Source organism: Crotalus tigris, unplaced genomic scaffold, assembly GCF_016545835.1.
Source record: "Crotalus tigris isolate CLP2741 ecotype Arizona unplaced genomic scaffold, ASM1654583v1 scf7180000020588.15403103151:6194809, whole genome shotgun sequence".
Classification (NCBI taxonomy): domain Eukaryota; kingdom Metazoa; phylum Chordata; class Lepidosauria; order Squamata; family Viperidae; genus Crotalus; species Crotalus tigris.
In genome coordinates this window covers 67,726-94,343 of record NW_024098092.1, presented here as the reverse complement: position 1 = coordinate 94,343, position 26,618 = coordinate 67,726, and the positions used below count along the sequence as shown (strand labels likewise).

The following is a 26,618-nucleotide window of genomic DNA, read 5'->3' as shown; positions in this document are numbered from 1 at the left end:
ATTAAACAAGGCATCCCTTGACAAAGAACGCAGATGTGTTCTAAAGACGTTCTGCTACGCAACAGGTCCTGATAAAGCATGAAATGCGGGATCATCTCTGCTGTTAGGTCAGTACAGGAAGAAGGAGAAAGTAAGACGGCAAAGTCTAAACAAACCCATCATTTATTTAAACATTTGAGAAATATAAAAAAAGGGGACGAGGAAAACAAAAGAGAACGACAAGAGTAGGGTAAAACCTTTTTTCCCCCATCTCTTTAACTTTAATTTGTCCTCACTGGGCCCTTCTCCTTGATAAAGAAAAAAAAAAAAAAAAGAGCCAGCAGTTTTAAAACACAAATCTTTATGCCAACCAGGCCCAAAGCAAAATCTTTTACTTAGCAGAAAAACAGCCGTTTCTTTGGTGAAAATGGAAGTACCTCTTTGTCTTCTTTCTCTCCCATGGCAAATAAATTATCCCCTGTTAATTTACGGGGTTTCCTGTTAGGGTTAGAATGACTTAGCCAATGAAGAAGAGGAAAAACATCTGGCAAGACAAATAAAATGGTGAGGGGTGTTGAACTGCGGCTGAACGTACCCAATCAGGAAAAAAAAAAAAAAAAGAGAAAACGTTGTGCAAAAGAGAGTCAACTTCCTGACTTTTCTCACTTTAACATCATTCTCCATCTAGTATCCTGAACCTGCAAACTTAGCATCAAATCAACAGCTGCTGCCTGCCTTCCAACTTTCCCCATGTTCCATCCATCAGTGGTGGGTTTACATTATTTTTTTTTCCGGTTTATTGCTCACTGTTCTAACTCAGAACTTAGCAGATCTGGTTATAAAGGTGACAAAAACCCACCGAGGGATGGTAGTGATGGTGAATGGGGAAAGGATCCTGGTCTCTTATAACAGACCATCTGAAATAGAGCAGGACTTTGCTTCCAGGCCACAACATTTCCATCCCACAAAGACCAGATGGTGAAATAAGACGGCTGTGAATTAAATTCCCACGGGCTGGAAATGCATCTCCTGTATTTCTCGGAAACATTATGCAGTTTCCTCAACCAGGGATCAAAGGGTTGTTAGTATTTGTGGGGGGGGGGGGGTGTCAAGAGAAGGGTTAGAGGAAACACCCCCCCCCCAATATTCTAAGCCTTAGGTGTGATGCTTCGAGTCTGAGAACCACCACTCAGCTGTCATTCAATTCTAAAGAAATTCCCCTTTCAAAAGAGGAACTCAAAAGTTCCACTTCCTAAGAAAGTGGGTGCCAGCCCATAAAGAGAAAAAGATAAACAAAAGGGAAGCTTTTTTTTTTTCCAGCTTAATTACCAGGGTCAGAATTTAGCCCAAAGTGAAATGTCTCTCCAGCTGTTTTCAATGCAACAAATTCACTTGTTCTAAAACCAGATGCGAAGCACCCTCCTGTGGTCAGCCTCCTAATCTCACCCCTAAGGACAATTGCTACTTGCAAGCAAAATGCCCTACAAGTCTCTCTCCCCCCCCCCCAAGATTGTGAGAAAGAAATGCTGTGCAATTACAAAGGAACACAATGCCAATTAAAGGTCTGTGGCAACACGGAAACGAGGTGGCACAACTGCTCAACCCTAAATCAACAGGAACTCTTGAACTCGGAGGCCTGGTGCCCAAATTAAATCAAAGGAAATGATAGAAAGGCAGAGAACTAACAAAAACAAATAGCTGCCTTCCGGGGGGGGGGGGACACGCAAAGCACAGGCCACTCTTTGCAGTAGAAAAAACAAACAAACAAACTTTCAATGCTGGCTTACTGGTCCTGAACAGGTTTAACAGGGGGGAGAAAAACTGGACAAATGCCTCTGAAGTTTCCACCGGAATGGTGACTGAAAAAAAGGACAAACGGACGTCTTCAATTTATCCTCCTCCTCCTCCACCACCATCACAAAAAAAAATAAAAAATAAAAAGAAATACAAAATACAAAACAAGCCACCTTGGGGGGAAAGGATGGGGTGGAGCAGGGCAGAGAAGAGTCCTAGCAACAGGTAGTTAAAACTTCAAATGCCGTATAAAAACCAAATTCTCAGAAGTCTTAACGAAACGCACGGAGGGACCCCCGCACGGAGGGACCCCCGCAGTCTCTTGACCGGTGAAGGGAAGGGTCACACGGCTGGCATCAGAGGGTGCGTGGGTTGTATTCTGGCAATTTCTTGATCTTCTCCTTTTCGGCTTCGTTCTCATCGCGGGCGATCGCCAGGGAGTGAGCGTAGCCCATGGCCACCTGTAAAAGAGACGGGATGCCGGCTGAATTGGCAACCCCCCCCCCGTTCCCTTCGCGTGCCGAGCTAGGCTGCGTAAACGATCCGCGTGACGGTTTCGCACAATCGTCACACTGAACGGAGGTAGCGCCCGTCTTAGAAGGCAGCTCCCCAAATGCAGAGGTTGTTTTGCACATTCTATAAAAGTGTCCCTTATACACACGCATGGGTGTATTAGAGCCAATATCCCTGGTTGTTTAGTTTTGATTAACTCATGAGAAGGAAATTTGAAGTATGCTTATTAAATAAACCAATACTCAGGTTTTATTATTTGTAGCCTTAGTTTATGAGAATTGTTTGATCCCTTCTATGCAATGTTAATTTATAGGATTTCAACTATCTATATGTCTACATATCTACCTATCTCTACCTATCCATTTCTATGTCTATATCTACCTACCCTATTTATCTATTTATGTATCTCTCTATCCTATCTCTCTACATATATCTACCTATCCATCTATATCTACCTACCTACCTCCTACTTTTTATCTAATACCTTCTATGCAATGTTAATTTATAGGATTTCAACTATCTCTATGTCTACATATCTGTCTACATATCTACCTACCTACCTACCATTTACCTACCTATTCCTCTCTACCTACCCATTTCTATGTCTATATCTATCTACCCTATTTATCTATTTATGTATCTCTCTATATATATCTACCTATCCATCTATAATATATCTATCTCTCTCCTCTTTTTATCTATTCATCTCTCACCTATCTCTACCTATCCATCTCTTTGTATCTACCTAGTCTATCCCTATCTATTTATAAATATCTACCTATCCATCTCTTTGTCTCTGTGTATCTATCTAGATATCCATCAATCCATCCATCCATCCATCCATATCTATTTATCTCTCTCTCTCTCTCCCCCCCCTCCCTATCTCCCCTCTCTTCCATCTATCATCTATCCATCTATCTATCCATCCACTTATCCCTCTTCCTTCCCATCCACCTACCCACTGTATGTATGTATGTATGAGCAATATAGCTACTGGTTTACCTGTTCTGTATAAATCCCATCCAGCGTTTTCACTTCCTGAGCTGCAGTTGATGACTTCGGCTTGTGATCTCCGTAACCCTGAAAAAAAACAAGAGGAAGAACTTCATCAGGAAGAACCCAACAGGCTCCATCTGCATACTTTTTTTTTTTAATAAAAAGAGCTAAACTTAGAGCCCACTTCCCCAGACTCTGAATGGAGCACACCTGATATATCCACTCAGTTGCACCATTAATTTTCTTACGGAAAAATGCCTGGAGTTGGGCAGCCAGGCAATTTAAATAAGCAGATTATATAGGAGGCTGTTAGAAAAGGACTCCAATTCACTGCACCAAATAATATTGAGAGACTCTGTAGTAGACTTCTCTCAGTAAATATCCAGGTCAAAAGGTTATTTTCTAAAAAAAAAAACATATTTTCTGTGTCAAAATGCTTCCTTACGCCGAAGGCTGGTTCTGAGAAGACCCCCCCACACAAAGCATCCAGGGATTTTAAGGGCTTAAAGACCTCCATCTGGCCACACAGGAGGTTAACAGGGAGCTAGAAATAAATGCCCATGGCTACTACATCTTGGCCCAGAGTACAGGACTGGCATACAGAGGGAATGGAAGTATTAGCAGCCATACTGGATATCCTCCCAGTGAAAGCAGGATACAAGTCCTCAAACTTATAACAGTTTGCTTAGCGACTATTTGAAGTTACGTCACTGAAAAAAAGTGACTTAGGATCCATTGTTCGGACTTTATGACCATTGCAGCAGACGCTTGGCCAACTGACTCGTATTTATGACGGATGCAGTGTCCCCCGGGGTGACGCGATTCCCTTTTGCAACCTTCTAACCAGCCAAGTCAATGGGGAAAAACAGGTTTTCTTAACAACCAAGTTCCTAATTTCACAACCGCAGCAACAACAAATACGACAAGTTGTAAAACGGGGCAAAGCTCATTTTTACAAGTCTCACTTAGCCACATCAATGTTGGGCTCAATGGTGGCCAATTACAGGGCTACCTGTAATTTGGAAACGCCTTTGCAGAAAGCAAAAGCCGCCCCTTCTCCGTGTTTAAAAGAGACTCTCGGCTCCGTGGAATTTCCCATCTGGTCTCCCCATTTTCCAAGTGGGGAAACTGGTAATTTCACGGAGAAAAGAAGCGGCTTTGTTGGGTTCCAAGTCAGGCCCATCTTTCCAGCCAAATCGCCAAGTGGTGGCTTCAGAATAGTTTGCTATGAGATGGGTGGCAAATAAATTCATTAAATAAACCCCAAAGGTGCTTTTCCCAAGAGGCAACTGGACTTTCTTGCTTTTCCTTTGAAGATGTTTCGCTTCTCATTCAAGAAGCTTCTTCAGCTCCGACTGGACGGTGGGGAATGGAAGGATTTATACTCCTTGCAGACAGCTGGTCATTTGCATCGTTTTAGAGTCGTTGAGCCACCTGGAGGTTTATCTGTATCCTCAGGGTCACCTGAGTGGTGCAAATGGGTGGGGAGCCTTCTTGGAGCTGCTGAAAGGACGGTGTTGTAGATTGGAGATGAAGGGCATTTTGACATAGTTGGCCTCTTGGATCTCTCTTTCAACCCAGCGGTCCTCTCTGTCCAAAATGTGGATTTTGGCATATGGCATAATATTGGAGAACAAACCGATCAGGACAAGATTCAGCAGTCCATCTGCATTTAAAAAGACAAAGGCCCGTCTTTCGAAGACAGCAAAGTCCACATTTTGGACAGAGGGGACCCCTGGTTTGAAAGAGGGGTCAAAGAGGGCACAAATAATCCTCCAAGTGGCGTCAACAACTCTCTAAAAGGAGGCAAATGACCGGCTGTTTGCAAGGAGTATAAATCCTGCCATTCCCCACCATCCTTCTTCTTCACCTTCTTGGATGAGAAGCGAAACCTCTTCGGAGAAAAACAAGAAAGTTCAGTTGCCTCGTGAAAAAAACACCTTTGGGACAAGTATGACCTGGTTGACGGAGAATCTCCATAGACATTGAGTCATGCCCTTTGGGATGGACGCTCTTCGAAGGGTGCGGGAGTGTGAACGGATTTCCAGAAAATATGGCAGACTACAGGAACCATTTTGTGTTTCAGTTGGAGATGCAGACAACATAGACTCATTCCCAACAGCCTGTGCCCGTCTTCAACATTTTTAGAAGGGGCTTGCCATTGCCTACTTCCTAGGGCTGAGAGAAAGTGACTGGCCCAAGGTCACCCAGCTAGCTGTAGGCCTAAAGTGAAGCTAGAACTCACACTGTCTTCAACAGTGAAGGGATGAAGGGACCCAGGGCAGAAAACATCCTGCAGCCAACGAGGCTCCACTCAGGTGACCCAGAGGACACAGGTAAACCTCCAAGTGGCCTCAATGACCCTTTAAAAGGATGCAAATGACCAGCTGTCTGCAAGGAGTATAAATCCTTCCACTCCCCACCATCCGGTCAGAGCTGAAGGAGCTTCTTGGATAAGAAGCAAAACATCTTCAAAGAAAAACAAGAAAGTCCAGTTGCTTCTTGAAAAAACACCTTTGGAACAACTGTGACCTGGATGACGGAGAATCTCCGTAGACATTAAATAAACCGGTCGCAACCAGCCCCTTACCAGCTCTCCAAAGGTCGGAGAAGGACCCCAGCTGATTGTGCTCTCATCAGCTGCCACTATAATGCTGCTCTTCCTGAAAACAAGACAAAATGTTACTGCAGAAGAACTGCTAGAAGTGGGATATAAATGGAGAGGTTTCAAACAAAAGCACGCAGAAATCTCAGCCAGCGTATCTGAACAGCTGGATTACGGGAATTCTCCTGCAGAATACCGGCCCTTCCTCCAGGACCAAGGAGAATAAACGAAGACAAGGAGATGAAGGTTGCAAAGAAACGAGAGAAGGACCTCCTTACCCACAAGACAAGCTACGGATTTTCCAACCGCACAGATCCTGCACGGTTTTGGGGTACATGGTTGATTCTCGGGAAGTGTTCGTCGCTCCCCAGAAAAACAGGCCTCCTGCAGCAGGCACAAAGGAGGGGGGAATATTTTTTATTTTTATTTTTAAATTGCTTTTGTGCATTGTTCACAAGAACACCTGCTCTCTGTGAGGCTATTAGCAGACAGGCGTTGTTGGGCAAATCTGAAGACGTGTCGACATTCTGATTTTTTCTTTAAGCAGGAAGGGGGAACGGAACAACGTTAACTAGAAGCCGCAATATTAAAACAGGCCGTTTTCACAAGAGAGTAACACGCACACTTCCTTGTGATACCTACTGAAAGCTGTTTCTTGCAAAAAATAATGTGTTTTTTTTAAAAATAAAATTCAAAAGCGTTCCTTCGTTGACCGATTCCAAGGCCGAGCGTACCTGTTTCGCTGACTGCAAAAGAGCAGGTGTAGCCTGCGTAGATCTGCGCCGCGCCACGGCCGGGGAAATCGAAAAGCTTCACTAACCGGGGCACCATCTCGTCCCTCTGTTCCGCGTGTCCTAATCGGCCGTAACCGCCAAATCCCCAGGAGAAGACACGCTTCTGTGAGTCCAGGATGAGCTGGAGAAAGGCAGGAGAGGTCGTGAATTAAAATCTAGATGGAAGAGGGGGAGGAGAAAGAAGAAGGGAGATGATTGGAGGAGGAAGAGGAGACGGAGAGAGAGGAGACGAAAGAAGGGAGGAGAAAAAGGAAGGAGAAGAGAGGAGATGATTGGAGGAAGAGAAGGACAAGGAGACGGAAGAGAGGTAGAGAAGAAAGGAAGGAGAAGGAAAAGGAAGAAGGGAGATGATTGGAGGAGGAAGAGGAGATGGAGACGGAAGAAGGGAGGAGAAAAAGGAGGGAAAAGAGAGGAGGAAGAGGAGAAGGAGAAAAGAATGACAAGGAGATGGAAGAAGAGAGAAGAAAGGAGATGGAAGAAGGGAGGAAGGAGGAGAAGGAAAAAGGGAGAAGATGATTGGAGGAAGAGGAGACAGAGAAGGAGAAAGAAGAGGAGACAGAAGAAGGGAGGAGAAAGAGGAGACGGAAGAAGGAAGAGGAGGAGGAGAAGAGGATGACAAGGAGATGGAAGAATAGAGAAGAAAGGAGAAGGAAGAAGGAAGAGAAGGCGGAGAAGGAAGAAGATGATTGGAGGAAGAGGATACGGAAGAAGGGAGGAGGAAGAAGAGTGTCAATGCTGCAAATACTGTATATTCTTGCTTTGACAATATGCAAAACTGTCTGGTAATTACTGGGTTAATACACAGCTTAGAGTGGGGGGGGGGGGAGAAAAAGCCCGGGAAAGAAAGAGGAAGTAAATTTTTGACCTTCACACTAATTGGACAATGTGACTTGTGGGGTTTAGCAAGAAAAGGTTGATGCCAGCAACAGGAAGTCAGATTCTGGCATCAACATGTCCATGATGGCGATCGGCAAAATTGTAGCTCTGCAATAAAGACTTTAGGAAACATGCCTGAAAGTTCTTTGAAGTGCTTCATTAGTCGGAACCTGTGACAAAGAGAAGGAGAAGAGGATGACAAGGAGATGGAAGAAGAGAGGAGAAGAAAGAAGGGAGGAAGAGGAGGAGAAGGGAGATGATTGGAGGAAGAGGAGACGGAAGGGAGGAGGAGGGAGGGAGAAGACAGGAGGAGATGATTGGAGGAGGAAGAGGAGGAGGAGTAGAAAAAGAGGATGACAAGGAGATGGAAGAAGAGAGGAGAAGAAAGAAGGGAGAAGAAAGGAGAAGGAAGGAGGGAGAAGAGAAAAGAGAAGGAGGAGGAGATGAAATATTCTTCAACTCTGAACTTTCTGAAAAGGTTCCAGACTGATGGATTTTTTCCAAGTTTGGTATATAAAAAAAAGTTTTGGCTTCAAAAACAGCTTCCTTCTAGCCTCTATTCTTCATTTTGAAAGGCCCATTTTGAGGCAAGAATGCGATTCCAGCCAGATCCTATTAACTGGCAACATTTAACGACGTTCTTTTCTCTCCTTGGCATTAAAAACAGCAGAGAAGCCATTTGAAGTTTTCTTCCTCATCCACCCCAACCTGCTATGACGTTTTTCTTAACAGCAAGAAACCGTTTTAAAAGTTTGCACGCCGGCCCACCTTCAACCGTCTGTGGCTCCCCTGGTTCTGCAGCCGAAGTTTGCTGCTGAACCCAAACCACGGAGAGAACTAAGCCTCTTACCGTGTGATTCGCACCACACGCCACATCCCTCACGACGATGTTCGGGACTGGCAAGATCTGGCCATCTTTGGTCTTCTCGATGAAGATGGCCACACGGCGAGGAACTAACTCACAGTCGTATTCTATCCTCTGGGCTCGGGCGATGAACTTCCCGTCGGAGTTGTGCCCTGTTGTGGGGCAGAAAATTCCAGTCGAAGGGGGCGCACCGGAGCGAAAGGGAGGGGGAAGCATTTTACACGTGCGCACACAAACAGGGCCGTGAGCACGCGCAACACAAACGGGGCGTGACACTCGCTAGCACCGCCCCATTTTTGATGCACGGGTGCTAGCGCTGTGCCATCTTCGCCGCGCAGCATCGTGTTTGCGTAGCAGTGGCGCTACCGCGAGTGGGGGTGAGAGCCTATACACACGTGCACGCACTGGCCAGGCTGTCCTTCATACCTAGCTGTCCGTACTCAGGGCAACCAAATGAGTAGAGATTCCCTTTGCAATCCATAATCATGCTAAACTCAGCCCCGCACGCCACCTTGGTAATTGGCTGGCCGTTGTACATGATCTAAAACAACAACAACAAAAGGTTTAAGGAAACACTGAAAAACTCATTTCTCTTATTCCTCCGAAGCCCACAACTTCAGGGAGACTTCAGTCTGCTATTAGCACAAGCCTGTGCAAATTCTGCTTTTTTGATACACGTCTCCTTTGCAAATTGGATCTTAAAAAGGGTTTTGGAAGAGTAGCTGGGACATTAATGTTTTCCATTGGAGGGAAACGCGATATTTTTTCCACAACCTGAACTGGTAATTCAGGCAGCGAGAAACAGGAGAAAAAAGTTGAACTAGGAACATTTTAACCAATGTTGCATTTTTAAGCCTGCTATCGTACCTGGGTAGGACTGGGAATGGCGTCTGTCTGGTTCCCCAGTCCAAGTTGCCCCATCTTGTTCTCTCCAAAAGCAAAGACAGATCCATTCTCTAGAAAGAAAAGATTTTTAAAAAGTCCCTTTTTAATTCCACTCGGTCAAAACGTCCCTCAACACAAAACTCGAAAGCAGCTTAATATAGGTGGTCCTCAACTTACGACCACAATTTGGTCATAAGTCATGAAAGTCACTAAGCAGGTCACCACATAACCCTGCCCAATTTATGACAGCTGTTAAACCCATTGTTTGCCATGGGGCTATTTTTGCTGCTAACTGCAAGTAAATGCTGATTTCCAGGAAAAAAAAAACATATCTGGACTTCTATTGCCCACTCTCAAAAGGAAGTATATATCTATCTATATATATACATAACATATACACATGCTATACACACACACACACACACACACACGCACAAATAGCAACCTAGAATTAAGAAGAAATTTCCTGACACTGAGAACAATTAACCAGTGGAATAACCTGCCTCCAGAAGCTGTGAATGCTCCAACACTGGAAGTTTTTAAGAAGAAACTGGACATCCACTTGTCTGAAATGGTATAGTTTCGTGCCTGAGGAGGGGGTTGGACTTGATGACCTCCAAGGTCCCTTCCAACTCTTGTCATTCTACTATATTCTAATATTAATCACTGCCTATTTAGAATACATAGCGGAAAGAGGAAGCTTGAGCGTTCACAAGGTTGATGCTACATGGAAAAAACTGCGACTGAATCTGGATGTTCTGCTCTGGGTACCACGAAGCCCCCCACCTCCCAGGAGGTAGCAAAGAAAACAGGTCGTGAAGAGGACGTGTAGTGTCCCAGACAATCCTGCAGACCCTATTCAAGCAATGCTTATATGCTACATCCTGGATAGAAGGGAGTGAATTGCTAATAATCTTTTCTGCCGTCCTCACCACTCTCTGCTCCGCCTTCCTGTCTGAAGCAAGGATGCTTCTAAACCGGACTGTGATGCAGAATGACAGGATGCTCTCGATCGTCCCTCTGTAGAAAGTGGTGAGGACAGGGGAAGGAAGATGTGCTTTTCTCATGTGACGCAGAAAATGCAGGCATTGCTGTGCCCGCTTCACTCGCTGTGGAGCAACCAAGCCAGCCTACTTGTTAACTGCACACCCAGAGACTTGATACTGCTAACTACCTCCACGGGAGAGATGGTTAATTAACAATGTCTTTGCAAAACTCTTATGAGAGAGAAAAAGGGAAGGCACAGTGATACACCCCAAGGCTCCCATACCCGTCAGGGCCAGTGTGTGGTTGCGCCCACAAGCGGCTGACACAACTGTCTCACTGCTGAGCACTTCTATAGGCTTGGGGGCATCGACCCGTTTGGTATCTCCGTGGCCTAGCTGCCCTTTGTCGTTGCGTCCTGGGGAAAGAGAAGCACAATGTGAGTGTATGCTCTGTGCATTTTTCCAAGGAGATCTTGCTAAATTTAATTCCGGCTAAGACAGTGGTTCTCAACCTGGGGTCGGGACCCCATTTGGGGTCGAACGACCATTTCACGGGGGTCACCAAACAACGCAGTCCACCATTTCCCCCCCCCCCCTTTTCCTTAGCTGTGTTACTCCCTTTTATTCCATTGGCTTTTGAAAGCCAGTAGAATAGACTCTCTTGAATAGAGTCTAATTCTATTGGCTTTCAAAAGCCAACAGGAATTGTCCAGGCTGTCTCTGCCCTGCTGAGCCCACCAAAAGTCCCATTCTGCAAACGGTGCTGCACCAGTTGAGTAGTCCTCAACTTACGACCGGCTGAGTAGTCCTCGACTTACGACCGGTTGGGGGGGGGGTTGCGGCATTAAAAAGGTTGAGAACCACTGGGCTAAGACATACAAAAATGAAGCAATGGAGACTCACCCCAGCTCCACAGCTTCCCTTCCACGGTGATGAAGAGGCTGTGAGCAGCACACGGACCCGAAATTACCGTCCGGATTTGGATTCCCGAGAGACATCCGTATCTGTGCGGCCCCCACAGGTTTTGGCCAAGGTTGCGATACGCAGCTGCAAGGATTATTACTGTTGTTAATTCAAATTTGGTATAGCCACCCAATCCTAATGCACTCTGGGCAGTGTACACGATCAAAAAAACTATAAAAATGATTTAAAACATACAACCACAGACAGCTTGAACTAAAATGATCAGAAAAGCAAGATAAATCCCAACAGCTCCCGTCCCAATATAGGAATGCAATAAAACAGGAATTGTCAGAATCCAATTATATTTCATCTGTAGTTATCGACTATGGAAAACCCCACTTCTGCCCTCTCTGGATTCTGTCATACGATGAAGGGGAAGGGGGTGAACAAAGGGGTTTTATGGCCCTCACTTCCTTCGGTACAACTTCAAAAGGGACTGAATGTGGATACCAGCAAAAGGGCTAAACATAACAATGGGGCCATCAGCTTTCATCTACTCCCCTCTGAAGTCTCCCTTCCGCCGGCAGTGAGGAAAAAGGGGGTGGAAATGTAACGCCTGGGATTGTCACTGGAAGGATGGTGGGGTGGGGTTGCTGGGAACCCCTTAAAACCTTGAACCATAGGGCTTGGCCCCCAAGTCCTGTCTAGAACGCCTGCAACCATTTTCTCTTAATAAAGATGCCTGTTGGAAGAAATATTCCAAGAGTTCTGTCTTCTTAAGATGCAAAATGGGCTGGGTCCTTACAGGAATATTTTTTTTAAATTCCCCTTTGTTCGGCTTTTTAAATAACCTGGGATACTTTCATGCAGCTTGTTAAGGTGAAACCTTGTTTTAACCACAATTTGTCTCTTGTATGGCTGAATGGGTTGTATGGTCCTAGAGAATTGCTGCAAAGGCAGAAAGTAAAAATGAAGTAAAATAAAATAAGTAATTAGGAGTGTGAACCCCACTTTGTAGCCTGCATTTTTTTTTTAAAGGTGCTCTAATGCTGGGTTGCTGGGACATCTCCCTTGCTGTTCAAAGTGCTTTCTGAGTGGCTGTTCCTATTTCAGCCTTATGTTCTTTTTCATATTTAAAACATTTTCAAGAAGACTTTAAAATGTCACAGCCAGTTAAGATTCTCTTTCGTTGTTTACAGGACAGCAGGGAGAAATTAGAAACAAACCAATAATCAGTGAAGGTGCAAAATTTGTAAAGCAGAAAAAAAGTCTGCCTGCTTTGGACTAAAACTGCCACCATCCTCATTACGGTCTCCAGAGTTTGGGTTTTTCCCAGGAAAGTCCCCAAAATGAACTTTCCTGGATTCTCAGCAGGATAAAAATAGATGCTGGAAGCCCGGAGGTTGGTTCATGCATTCTGCATGCCCATCTATTGTGCCTCTTTGCACCAGCCAGACTCTGCCCCCTCTGCTGGGCTCCCTTGCTGAAGATTACAGGCTGAGCTCGGATGTCTTTAAGCCAGACAGCAAAACAAAAGGGGCTTAGTCTTGCTTGGAGACAGCGACGTCAGCCCTGAGATAAGAGCGGCTGTGGGATGCGAGCAGTGACTGCTGGAGACGGTCTCAGAGCCTTCGAATGCAAACCCCGAAAAGAGATTTTTTTACACGCTGAGCCTTGTGCCGCTCAACGCCCTCATAAAGGACCCCGTAACTATGTTAGTACCTCTATAAAATGTCTGGTTTGGCAAAGCAAGTAAAACAGGACAGATACAGATTTGAACAGATAGTTAGGACTGCAGAAAAAACCATCAATTCACTTCACTTCACTTCCATTCTATTCCATTTCTATTCTATTGTACCCTATTCTTATTCCTATCTATTCTATTTCTATTCCACTCCATATTCTATTCTATTCTATTCTATTCTCTATTCTATTCCATTCCGTATTCTATTCTATATTGTCATCTATTCCATATTATATTCTATTCTGTATTCTCTTCTCTTCCAGTCCATATTCTATTCTGTATTCTTTTCTATTCCATATTCTCTTCTATTCCATATTCTATTCTATTCTAATTCCATTCTATTCTCTATTCTATTCCATTCCATATTCTATTCCATTCTGTATTCCATTCCATATTCCCATGGTGGCGAACCTATGGCACGTGTGCCACAGGTGGCACACAAAGTCCTCTCTGTGGGCACGCACGCGGTCGCCCCAGTCCTAGGCCTTCAGCTGGGTTTTATAAAATCTTTTCACTTTAGGCCTCTGCCGCCATGTGCAAAAAAAAAAAAAGTTCATTCAATCAATCAATTTCAACTTCTCGCGGGAAAAAAAAGATCTTGCAAAGTTGGAATTGATTGATTGAACTTTTTAGTCCCACCCAGTCTGCCATTACCACTGAAGCCACACCCACCGAATGGGCCACACCCACCCAATGGGCCACGCCCACCTGGCACCCAACAATACATTAGTGGATTTTGGGTTGCAATTTGGGCACTCGGTCTCTAAAAGGTTCGCCATCACTGCCATATTCCATTTTCTATTCTATTCTATTCTATTCTATTCTATTCTATTCTATTCTATTCTATTCTATTCTATTCTATTCTATTCTATTCTATTCTATTCTATTCCATTCTACTTCTATTCAGAAATCAGAACGTGCACAGAAATAAAAGAGATCCTAAATGGTTGCTAAATGAACAGTACACACAACAGTTTCACTTAACAACCGGGTTACTAATCTAACAACTGCAGTGATTCACTTAACAACTGTGGCAAAAGAGTCATAAAATGGGGCAAAATTCACTTAACCCACGTCTCACTTAGCAACATACATTTTGGGCTCAATTGTGGCCGTACTTTAAGGTGGCAAGTTTTGCTTGGACTGACCAACTAAGGGACCAGTTGCAAGTTTAACAGGCCCGCTCCCCAAAACGCAATGCTTGGAGCAGTGCAGAAATGTTTAACTTATTTATTTAAATTTCCTATTTCTAAACCTCCCTCGGATCCAGCCAGCCAGCAAGATCAACCCGAAGCGTAAACCCCACAATTCCACATCTTCTTTCAACTTCTCTGATGCAGAAAACTAACCATTAATCCTGAATGAAGAACTGCTGTTTTTGATTTTTCTAACCCTCCACCCCATTTCAGCTGGCTAAAATGATTTTAATATTTTTTGCAGCTTCTCTTCTGGGTGGCTCCCTGCGTGTTCCTGCTGTGTGTTTATTTAAGAGGGCAGTGCTCCAGGGAAAAAGCATCATCAAGGTCACCGTAGCTTACCAAAAGCCGTGTTTTATATTACTACTTCTGGAATAAAAGTCTAATGCAGTGATGGCGAACCTTTTAGAGACCCGAGTGCCCAAACTGCAACCCAAAACCCACTTATGCATCATCGGGTGCCAGGTGGGTGTAGCCCATTGGCTGGGCGTGTCTATTGGGTGGGCGTGGCTGTGGTGGTAACAGCGGACTGGGTGGGATTAAAAAGTTCAATCAATCAATTCCAACTCTGCAAGATTTTTTTTCCCGCGAGAAATTGAAATTGACTGATTGAACCTTTTTTTTTTTTTTTTGCACATGGCGGTGGAAAGCGAAAAGGTTTTATAAAACCCAGCTGAAGGGCTAGGACTGGGGCAACGGCGCGCGTGCCCACAGAGAGGGCTCTGAGTGCCGCCTCTGGCATCTGTGCCACAGATTCGCCACCACTGGTGTAATGGAACCCATTAAAGAAAACTAGCCTAAAAACAACAGCCATCCTTGTCTGAATCCAGATGTTCTCTTGGAAATAAGAACAACCGGCCTCAGCCGCAGCTGGCTTGGAACAGTTGCCTTCTCAATTGTGTTTCTTTTTTTTCTCTCCAAAGGACTTTATTGAGTTTTATAGGTTTGGGGATAAAATAGGATCGGGATTAGGGTGGGGTTAGGATCAGGATTGGGATTAGGACAGGATTGGGGTCAACACTGGGGTTATCCCCCAATAACATTTTCAATCTTTAGCAAACAGACTATTGTCCGGGTACATATGTTCAGTTAACAATAGTTGATATAGTGATAAATAACTGTAGTAAATGTAGTAAACGATAATCATAAACAGTATCAGTTAGTCAGCACATATCGTTCTTCTTACTATTGTATATTCAGAATAACATATCACATTCATTTCTCACTAGTTCATTTTCCTAACCATTGTGTTTCCACGCAAGAAATTCACCTTGCTTAATCCAGAAATGAGTAAAGCTTACTTACCTTGCTGCTTTGGGACTTCTTTTCGGCCAATTAAGTCCCAGTTTGTGGCCCCAAATATCAAAAGCTGTCCTTTACACTTTGAGCCTTCCAGTTTCTGAAAAGAAAGAAAAAAAAAAAGATCTGATTTTAAATGTGAACTATTTCAAGTCCTGAAAATCAGAAGAATCAAGAATCAAAGTGGATGCTTAAAACATGGGTCTAAGTCCCTAGCAGAAAATGGGAGTGTTTTAAGTATCAGTGGCAAAAAAGATGCAATTTTAGCCTACGATAAAAATAAAAAGAATCCTGCATTTATTTAGGAAATATGGATAGCTCAAGTTGCTATTTTATGAGTGTTTAATTCGTGGAAAACCCTGCTAGGGAAACACAGAAATTGGAGGGTGGGGAAAAGACACCGGTGCAAATTTTCTGTGTTCACACAACTTCTCAACCATGGAAAAAAACAGAGGGGATCCGATTCAAAAGAGGCAAGAGGTTTCCTTATCTTTTGAATGAATGCATTTTCAGTTTGGGTAAAAATGAAATGACTGCAGCATCCCTGCACTGAAAAAATAAAGCCAATACTTGCAAAAAAATAATAAAATAAAATAAAATTACCCAATGGAAAAAAAAAAATCTTGTCCTGCATTTCAGTTTCTATGCTGCTTTGAAAAAAAAATTTATTTTGTGGATGGCAACAAACAAGGTCTTTTTAATGAATGAATGGATGGATGGAAATAGTTTTCTTAGCACTCTGAAAAGGAAACTGCAGGCAGAAAAATGGGGGGGGGGAATGCACCCCGCGTAGAAGGGCATCAATTGTGGCAGGAGATGGGTGATTCTCCCTATCTGGAAGACCCCTCCAGTCCAGCCTCTTAATTCCCATTAAGAGCAGCTATGTCTTTACAGACTCACACCCTTAGACCCATTTCCCAGAGAGGTAAGACTGATCCCCTTACAATGCGCTCCTTGGTGTGTTCGGGCTCGTTGACCACCACGGCGGCCTGGGGCGATTGCAAACCGGGGGGGCTTTGCTGTTCTCGCCCACCTCCAGACCGGGGTGTCTTCTTGCTGCCTCCGGGGGCCGAGAGCAGGGGCAACACCAGCCCATCCTGCTCCTCTCCGCTGCTGCCCCCGCCCCCGTTGTTGCTGCTACTGCTGCTGCTGCCCCCACCACCCCGATTCTTCCTCTTGGCGGTCAGCGGGGCCCCCCGGCCGGTGCTCGTCCGTTTGCGCGATAGCCCCGTGCCGTTCCCCGAACTGGCTGCGTCTGCCTTCCGCCGGGGCATCTTTGTAACTTCCTATCTCCTGCTTCTGCAAAAAAGAAAAACAGAGGAAAAATTAATATTAAAATAAGGAAAGAATGCAGAAAAACAGTCGCCTTGCAGAAGGGTGCGAAAACGGAGTCTGGATACGGAGAAAATTCACCCAACGTTTTGCAAAATAAAGGACAATAAATGTGTCTTCCCATGATTATCTACCGCAAAGCTGTGGGTCTGGCATTTGCACAGCATTTTACAAGGACGTGTAAAGGTGTGTGTGTTTGTGTGATATTTTATTATTCCACCCAGATGAATTTGCTTAAGGATACAATCCTGCATTTCGTGGCAAATACCTGGATGCATGTGCCTAAAAATCACAAAACCCCATTAAATTCAGAGGAATTTGTTCCCAAGGAGCGGAGCAGAGCAGAAGAGTAGCAATATTAACCGAATCCTGTTTTTCAAGCCTGGCCACTTTTAACAGGTGTGGACTTCAACTCCCAAGAGTCCCCAGTCAGCCATGTTGGCTGAGGAACTCTGGGAGTTGAAGTCCCCACATCTTGAAGTGGCTTAAGTTTGAAAAAGACGGCCTAATTCAACCTCAGCTCTTTTAAGACTCGTGGACTTCAACTCTCAGAATTCCTCAGCCAGCCATGCTGAGGGGAAAGAGAGAGGTTTCCAAGCTGAGCCCGGCTGGCTCAGGAATTCTGGGAGTTGAAGTCCACCAGTCACAAAAGAGCCAAGGTTGCCTACCCCCCCAGCTCTTTTATGACTGGTGGACTTCAACTCCCAGAATTCCTGAGCCAGCATGGGGGAACTATGGCCCCCTCATGACTGGTGGACTTCAACTCCCAGAATTCCTGAGCCAACATGAGGGAACTATGGCCCCCTCATGACTGGTGGACTTCAACTCCCAGAATTCCTGAGCCAGCATGGGGGAACTATGGCCCCCTCATGACTGGTGGACTTCAACTCCCAGAATTCCTGAGCCAGCATGGGGGAACTATGGCCCCCTCATGACTCGTGGACTTCCAGAATTCCTGAGCCAGCATGGGGAACTATGCCCCCCTCATGACTAGTGGACTTCAACTCCCAGAATTCCTGAGATAGCCATGCTGAGGGGAAAGGGAGAGGTTTCCAAACTGAGCCAGGCTGTCTCAGGAATTCTGGGAGTTGAAGTCCACCAGTCATAAAAGAGCCAAGGTGGCCTACCCCTGGCCTAACTGTATTAATCCTAACATGGAACTACCTTTAAACAAAGCAGCAGCTGAAAATTAGAAGTAAAAAACAAGAAATGCCCTCTCTCAGGTACGTTCCTCCTTTTCCCCACTGCTAGAAAATGAATTTCTAGCTGACCAATGAGGGGATTTTGTTTTGTTTCCCTCCTGGCCGGCGACAATCCCAAAAACAAAAGGCAATAAAATATAACCTAAAGACAGAAGTGACCCCAGCTGTAAAGACTGAAGGGAAGAAAACAATATTTGACATTTCCCCCCCCCTCATAAATTGCTCATTTCCCCTTCAAAATGAGGAAGTTTATAGAGAGCTGACAGGAAAAAAAAAATTGAGCTCCCTGGAGTCCTCATAAAACTAAGAATATACAGGTATTTAAAAATGGTTCTTCCCTCACAGGGGTGGAGAGAAGAAATAAGCCAAAAATATAAATAAATAAAAAGAAAAGGGGAAGCTGAGAAGAGGAAAGAAAAAGAAATAGGAGACGAAAAGGAGATATTTTTTTTTTAAATTCCCACGCTCTTCTTCCTTCTCCATGAATATCTCTGAGGCCCAAGAAGACCCTCCCCAAATCCCACCCAAAACCCCTGAAGTTGGGGGGGGGGCAAAGACAGATTTGGCTTGTCTTCACCCCCTTCTCCAGACAAGGCCCAAAGGACCCCCTCCAAGATGGACACCTTTAGCCCCTGAACAAACCAGGATGCAACCCTGGAGGGAATGAATGGAAACTAAGATTAGTGGGGAGGTGGGGCTGAGTGTGCCACACAAGCCCAACATGCTCAATTATTGGGGGTCCCGGGGAGACCCCTGACCGGTCACACTTTCCTCCCTACACTAAGGAAACCAAACTGGAAGTAGCCAGGATTGGAAACCTGGCTTGGCTGAAGTAACTAAAACCAAAGTAGAACTAGCCACAGTTAGAATCCTGGCTCTGCCCAACCGAGATAACTCAAGTTACCCAATTCAGGCATGATTTAGGTGGGTTACTGTCATGTCCTCCAAGGAAGGGCAGCCCCCCCCAAAGCAGGGGGGGTTCGGAGGAGAGCTGTTAGGAGAGAGAAGATAAACAAGACTAAATTCTGTTAAATAAATTAGGGTTAGTTTTTAAAGGGGCCCCAGCAAGAGCCCCTCAGAGTTGGAAACCCAATTGGGGGCCTGGAAAGAAACTCCATTGATTTTTTTTTAAAAAAAAAAACAGGGGGTCAGGAGCATGGATAAAAATGAGGAATTTAATTAGGAAAAATCTGTTTTTATGGCAAAAATATTCCTTCATATATTCCTCCCCCCAAGCAAAACAATCTTTTGGGGCGAGAAATCTTAATAATACAAACTAAGATGCCTCTCCCTATTTTTCCTGCAAGCCATTTTTGGGCTGGGTGGGGTGGAGAGCCACGACAGCCCTCCCTCACCCTAAAGGAAAAGAGACCACCAGGTGAGGCTGCTCATCTCCTTCAGCATGGCCCCATTTGCAAACCAGGCTAAAAACAGGGAGACTTTCACTCCTTCCCATGTTTTTTTTTGGGGGGGGAAACAGGACCCTAAAGTGAGCTCCCCACTTTAAAAGACCCCCAAAGTTCATTTCTCACAGCAAAACTTCACGGGCCCTTTTTCACTTGGAAACGGGATGCAGGCTGCAAAAATTGGGGAAGAAGACCCCCCCCATAGTCCAGATCCCCCCAAAACCCCTTCTCTCCATTAAGCCCCCCCCTTTTCATATCGAGAAGACTTGGAGGCAGCCTCGCTTTCTAAAGGGGGGTCTCCTCTTTCTCTCCCCCCTGCATTTTTGCCCTGAAGCCCCCTCCCATTTTCCCTTAAGTTTTTTCTCCCCCCCCCCAAAAAAAGAGATAGCCGCCGCTTCTGCTGAAACCGCCTTCATCCCTCCATGCACAAGGCAGGAAATTTTGCAAAAGTTAAAACATTCAGAATTGCAAACTTTCGCCCGAGCTCTGCCGAGTTTTTAAGTTAAAAATAAAAAATAATAAAGGCGGATTTGGGGTACCGGAGTCTCCTCTTTCTCCCCACCCCAATCCCCAAAAGCCAGCCGCCAAACAAAGGCCAGGGGAGCCGAATCGCGTCGCCATCCCGGTCTGGACACGCGTCTTGGTGTGAATGCAACCACGTCGGGCCCCCAAACCGCGATTCCCAGCGAAGAAAAAAGGAAAAAAAAAAATCCCCTTCCCCATTTTTGCAAGGGAAGGCACGCGTGCAAGATTTCCACCCTACCCGCCCCCCGTGAGAGTCAACTCGCATTGGGGGGGGGTTATTTTAGAAGACCCCCCCCTCGCTCGTTTCTTCCTCCCCACCGTCGTCGTTCCTCAATCTCTCCAAACGAGGCCTTTTTTTTTTTTTTGCAAACAAGCGGAATTGCAGGTAATTTTTGCACACAACATTGCGACCACCCACCTCTTTCCTCCCGCTGGGGACTTTTTCCGCCAATGCAAACAATTCTTCCCGACCCCCCCCCCCTCCCGGTCCAAACCAGACGCCCCTATCCTTTTCCTTCCTCTCCGTCTGCTTTTTCATTCTTTCTTTCTTTCTTTCTTTCCCACCGCCTTTTGCAAACCCACCTCCTCTTTTCTTCTCGACTTTTTTTGGGCTGGGCCTTTTGCCCCGAGTCTCTCCAGTATATAACCGCCTCCTCTTCCTCCTCCTCCGTCTGTTCTCTCCCCCCCCCCCGAAGACGCCTTCCTGGCTTTAAAGAAGGACAAAAAAAAGAAGAGGGGGGAAAAATCCGCCTTGCACCTGCCTTAAATCTTTTCTCTGCTTTTGCAAAAATCAAAGAAACCCCGGGGGAGGGGGGAAAGCAAAACAAACTTTGCAGGCGTCTTCTGGAGGGGTGGGCTGCTTTATTTGACCAACCCTCTCTAGTGGGGTTGGGGGGGGGGGGAGAAACACGCTTCTTTGCAAAATTACAATCCTCAATGCAAGTTGAGAATTAGGAGACCCCCCCCCCTTTGCACCGTCCCTTCACCCCCCCATTTCCTCTTGTCTGCCTTTTTTTTTTATTGATTTTGAACAATGGGACCTCTGTCTGTCTCCTATTAAACCACGTGGATCCGCCTTCCTTCCCCCTTTTTTTTAAAAAAAAAAAATCACCCCCCTCCTTAGTCTCTCTTTCTCTCTGCCCCCCCTCCCCCCGTCAATCTTGCAAAAAAAAAAAAAAAAAAAACCTCCAACTTTCACCTTCCTGCCAATTGCAGCGTGGATCAAATTGCAAAGCTGGGTTGCAAATGCAAAAAGTCAAGCCCCAAAGATGCTTTTTCAGGAGGGGAGGGGGTGGCAAGCCAAAGCTTTAAAATCTTTTAATGTTTTGCACTACTTCCTGTGAAGGGGGGGGGGAAACGGCTTTGGCACAGCCCACCCACCAGATACGACTTAAAATATAAATAGGCGCCGCCAGGACAAAACAGAAACACATGTACGGGCAGGAAAGGAGAGAGATTCGGGATTGGCGTTCGTCTGGAAGGGCCCACTCGCATCCGCAACAGCACCCCCTGAAGGACGGGATGACCCCGGTAGGAGGAAAATAAATGCTCGCTTGTTCTTTGCAAAAATGTTATGGGATAGGGTGGTCTCTTGCCTTTATTTGCTTTCATTGACAAAGCTGGCTGCTTGCAAGCAGCAACCTGGACATTTTCAAAGGAAAAACAGGGTGTGGTTTGATGAGTGCAATGAAGCTAGCTTCTGGATCGCACAGAGCGCATGTTTAGGTCTGAGCATTAAGAGAAAATGTGCACATTTCTTTTTTTGGGGTGGTGGTGGTGGGCACAGCAAAGAGGGAAGCGGGAGATGGCAGAATTTGCAAAGCTTAGACCTCCAGAGGAAAAGAAAATTTACAAACGGAAAGAGATTTTGCAGTGTTCAGCGCCATATATGTGTGTGTGTGTGTGTGTGTGTGTGTGTGTGTGTGTGTGTCTTTGATAATTTTGAATATTGGAATCCCATTTAGCCCTTTGCTCTGATGATGTTAACGGACTGTTAACGAAAGCTCAGCAATTAATAAATTAAAAAAAAGCCTTTTACCTTACATCCATATATATATATATATTGGAAGTGTCTTGGCGACGTTTGGAAGTGTCTTGGCGACGTTTCAACGAAGTCTCATTCGTCATCTTCAGGCTGGTGTTTTCGGCTTCGTGCACGAAGCATTGCTCCTAGAAGCACGAAGCCGAAAACACCAGCCTGAAGATGACGAATGAGACTTCATCGAAATGTCGCCAAGACACTTCCAATTTGACGCGGAGAAAACCCGAATGACCAAAGACCTACATACAAACACCCGCGAAAACCTCAGAATATATATATATATATATATATATATATATATTAGGGCATGTTCAGAAGTTTGTCTTTCAATCCTACCCTTCTTCCATCACAGGAGCTGCGCCGCTGGCCACACCCTCAAACCAGCTGGACAAATGTCCGTCCTCTTCCTGGTCCCGAGTTCGGGGTCTCTGTGGGCCGACAGAGAGGAGCTGAGTGAGTATCCACGCAGAACCAGTTCAAACCAGTTGCAGGAGGGATGCTGGGAAGAGGAGAGGATGCTTGTTGCCGAAATGTGCAAATCAGCGTTTAAGTTCAGTCATCAACCCCTCGGGTGCGCCTTCGCTTCGGTTCACGCCGAAGCTGTGTCACGCCGAAGCTGTCTGGACTTGTCTTAATTGCTTAAGACGCCTCTTGGGTGTGTCTGGAGTCTTTTCGCTCCGGGCACGAAGTGGAATCCGGCTTTTCACGGGGAAAACGTGTCTTAAATAATGGCTAGATCAGGTCTGGTCTGATTTGATAGGTTTCTCCACCCTGTTCTAAGGTTTAGAAATAGGACATTTAAATAAATTCATTAAAAATTCTGCACTGGTTCAATCAGAGGTTTTATATTTGGGAGAAAGGACGTGTTAAAACCAGTGTTTCTCAACCTTGATCATTTTAAGGCATGTGGACTTCAACTCCCAGAATTCCACAGCCAGCATTGCATAACACTGTGTTAAATTCACAACTAGTCCCTTAGTTCAGGGGTCCCCCTCCTGGGCCTTAGTTGGTCAGTCACCTTAACAAGGCAGGTAGTCCTTGACATAACGGCCACAACGTGAAACACTTGTTAATGTGAGTTTTGCCTCGTTTTACGACCTTGCCATAGTCATTAACTGAATCATTGCGGCTGTTAAGTTACTAACACGGTTGTTAAGCTTCCCCTATTGACTTTGCTGGTCAGAAGGTCGCAAAAGGGATCACAGGACCCCGAGAGATGCTGCGACCATCATAAATGTGAGTCAGTTGTCAAGCGTCTGAACTTTGACCACGTGACCGTGGGGACGCTGCAGCGGACGTAAGTGTGAAAAACGGTCACCAGTCCCTTTTTTTCAGTGCTTTTGTAACTTTGGACGGTCGCTAAATGAACTGTTATAAGTTGAGGACTGCCTGCCCTTGCGGTTTAGATTTACAAAGTAGAGTCAGATCCTTAGATGCACAAAGTGAACACAACCCTGGGGGAATACAGGCGGTCCTCAACTTAATAGTTCATTTAGTGATCGCTTGAAGTTAAGAACAGCACTGAAAAAAGTGACTTACGACCGTTTTTCTCACTTAACAACCGTCGCAGCACCCCCATGGGTCACGTGATCCAAATTCAGACCCTTGGAAACTGACTCATCTTTATGACGGTCGCAGCGTCCCTGGGGGGGGGTCACGTGATGCCCTTTTATGACCTTCTGACAAGCGAAGTTCAGATTCACTTAATAACCGTGTGGCTAAGTTAACCGCAGTGATTCACTTAACAACCGTGGCGAGATAGGTCGTAAAACGGGACAAAAGTCACCTAACCAATGCCTCACTTAGCAACAGAAATTTGGGGCTGAATTTTGGTTGCAATGTGAGGATTCCCTTTAGGTGGCTCAGAACAGAATAGATGCTAGCAGGCTCTTTGCTCATCAAATTCAGCATTGGTGAGGAAATTCTGGGAGTTGAAGTCCATGTTTTAAAGCTGGGAATTCTGGGAGTTGAAGTCCATGTTTTAAAGCTGGGAATTCTGGGAGTTGAAGTCCATGTTTTAAAGCTGGGAATTCTGGGAGTTGAAGTCATGTTTTAAAGCTGGCTAAGCTGGGAATTCTGGGAGTTGGTCTATGTTTTAAAGCTGGGAATTCTGGGAGTTGAAGTCCATGTTTTAAAGCTGGGAATTCTGGGAGTTGAAGTCATGTTTTAAAGCTGGCTAAGCTGGGAATTCTGGGAGTTGAAGTCTATGTTTTAAAGCTGGGAATTCTGGGAGTTGAAGTCATGTTTTAAAGCTGGCTAAGCTGGGAATTCTGGGAGTTGAAGTCTATGTTTTAAAGCTGGGAATTCTGGGAGTTGAAGTCCATGTTTTAAAGCTGGCTAAGCTGGGAATTCTGGGAGTTGAAGTCCATGTTTTAAAGCTGGCTAAGCTGGGAATTCTGAGAGTTGAAGTCTATGTTTTAAAGCTGGCTAAGCTGGGAACTCTGGGAGTTGAAGTCCATGCATCTTAAAAGTTGCCACCTTTGAAAACACAGGTGAAGACACGGCTCTCTGCCGTAGTTTTTAATACTGAGAAAGGTGGAAGGAAAGAGAAAAAAAAGGATTACATAATCCACCAATCATTTACTCATTCCAGCGTTTGAGTTTTAATTGAATTTTTAATTTTCTCAGTTTAGTTTTTATTACATTTACCAAGGATGGAAATGATTGCAAAACAGGCCCTGGATGGTCCTTTCCCTTCTTTTGATAATCCAGTAAGACATGTAGCTTTTTATTTCATAATGCAATACCTGCATTTGAAGATCTCAAGATAAATACATGGCAAATTTTGCAGTCACTAAAAAGTGCAATTTTTTTTCTCTAGGGAGAATCTTCCTGCACCACTTCCCAATCACCAGCAGGGGGCGCCCTGGCCCTTTGTCTTCCTGTAAGTGAAACCAGATTTGACTCCTCCTCCCCTCCAAAATATTATAAATAGCATGACACATTTTTATGAAAGATCCTGAAACATTACCGGAAAGCTTTCGTCATTTTGGGCTGACAAGCCGAGACATGTGCTTAGCTGATCTAACTTTTTTTTTTTTTTTTTTGAACCAAAATCCTTTTTTCAGGGCGGAAATGATAAGCCTTGTGCAAGAACAGATGTTTTGCACCCTTAGCTTTTGTGGAAGACCTCAGATGTCTTTTTTCCTTTCTGCAGAAATCCCCAAAATTCATCCAAGGGGGATTTCCAGCTTGCACACGGTTCGTGCACAAAGCGGTTACCATTTTTGTTCTCGTTTGTGTGAATTCCAGCCACGTGGCTGGATCTGATTCTGGGCCTCTCCAGAGGCTGTCTATCCCACCCTTCATAACCCCAAGTTGGTTGGACTGCAATTCCCATCATGCACCAACTAGCAAGGGAGGGCAGACTGAGATATTTGCAACCAAATTTCTTTCAGGAATGCCCTATAAGGAAAAAATAAAAACATTGAATCCTTGAAAAGTTTTTAAAATTTATTTTGGCAAGAGAAGACTTCCCCGTATTTCTCCAGAGCTGGCATTACAATTAAGGAAGTCTGGAGGAAGTCTTTGATTCAGAAGAAAATCATTACATCACCAGTTCCTCAACATTCCTTTATGAGAACGACTTAAATTTAGAAACAAGACAGCCTCAACGTAGGGTCTTTTTGGCGTTAAAACTTAACCATCCCTCATCCTGAGTTTGCAGTCTTGGTTAGGAAAAGTGGATCGTTTTCTGGACCGCCTCAAACTACAACTTTCTGCTTTGTGGAAATCTCAGGAACCAAGTCAGATTTAACTAATTAGGGCTGCGTTGCATGAGAGCAGAATTATTTTTGGTAACTGCTCCTATTTCCGAATTCCTCTATCTGCTCTTCGCTCTGACTCTAAACACCCCCACCTCTAAGCAGATGAGAGTATATTACATTTTACATTTTATAGCCTTTATACGTCAGGTTTCTATTGTTTGGCTTTAGATCAGAGTTTCTCAACCTTTGCAAGTTTAAGACATGTGGACGTCAGCTCTTAAGAGGGGTGGGTTTCAACTCAAGAGCCCCCCACACCTATTAAAGTTAAACTTGAGACAGTACGAAGAACGGCTGCAGGACTTGGGTTTGGCTAGTCTAAAGAAAAGAAGAAATAGGAGAGACGTGATAGCAGTGTTCCAGTATCTGAGGGGCTGCCACAAAGAAGAGGGGGGCAGGTTGTTCACCAGAGCACCAGAGGGAAGGACAAGAAGCAACGGATGGAAACTGGAGCCGAGGTGGCGCAGCAGTTAGAGTGCAGTACTGCAGGCCACTTTAGCTGACTGTGTTCAGCAGGTCAGCGGTTCAAATCTCACCGGCTCAAGGTTGACTCAGCCTTCCATCCTTCCGGGGTAGGACCCAGATTGTTGGGGGCAATGTAAATATAGATATACATTGCTTACTGGTGTACACCGCTTAGAGAGTGCTTGCACTTAAAGCGGTATATAAGTCTCATAAATAAATAAATAAATAAATAAATAAATAAATAAACTGATCAAGGAGAGAAGCAACCTGGAATTAAGGAGAAACTTCCTGACAGTGAGGACAATTAACCAGTGGAACAGCTTGCCACCAGAAATCGTGGGCGCTCCATCACTGGAGGTTTTTAAGAAAAGGCTTGACAATCACTTGTTTGAGATGGTATAGGTTCTCCTGCTTGAGTGAGGGGCTGGACTAGAACAGGGCTTTTCAA

At 45.0% G+C, this 26,618-nt stretch overlaps 1 protein-coding gene and 1 long non-coding RNA gene across 5 annotated transcripts; one reads left to right on the top strand and one right to left on the bottom strand.

The window, feature by feature from the left end:
• Positions 1 to 144: 144 nt before the first annotated feature.
• On the bottom strand, positions 145 to 22,416 carry RCC2 (regulator of chromosome condensation 2). 4 transcript variants are annotated; one of them, XM_039367675.1, is made up of 13 exons: positions 22,278 to 22,416; positions 16,380 to 16,734; positions 15,442 to 15,535; positions 11,197 to 11,340; positions 10,578 to 10,709; positions 9,290 to 9,378; positions 8,849 to 8,963; positions 8,408 to 8,574; positions 6,622 to 6,802; positions 6,166 to 6,271; positions 5,873 to 5,945; positions 3,289 to 3,366; positions 145 to 2,234 (listed from the first exon to the last, which is right to left on the bottom strand). In XM_039367675.1, the coding sequence occupies exons 2-13, from the start codon at positions 16,707 to 16,709 to the stop codon at positions 2,130 to 2,132; spliced, it is 1,614 nt and encodes a 537-aa protein (XP_039223609.1). In that variant the 5' UTR covers positions 16,710 to 16,734; positions 22,278 to 22,416; the 3' UTR covers positions 145 to 2,129. The 4 variants fall into 4 exon arrangements, with proteins under 4 accessions (XP_039223609.1, XP_039223608.1, XP_039223606.1 ...); XM_039367674.1 differs by lacking the exon at positions 22,278 to 22,416 and adding an exon at positions 21,099 to 21,238; XM_039367672.1 differs by lacking the exon at positions 22,278 to 22,416 and adding an exon at positions 20,483 to 20,770.
• Positions 21,306 to 25,362, top strand: LOC120319166. The gene is made up of 3 exons (XR_005559692.1): positions 21,306 to 21,430; positions 22,294 to 22,394; positions 24,763 to 25,362. It is a non-coding gene; the product is annotated as an uncharacterized LOC120319166 (long non-coding RNA).
• Positions 25,363 to 26,618: the final 1,256 nt, after the last annotated feature.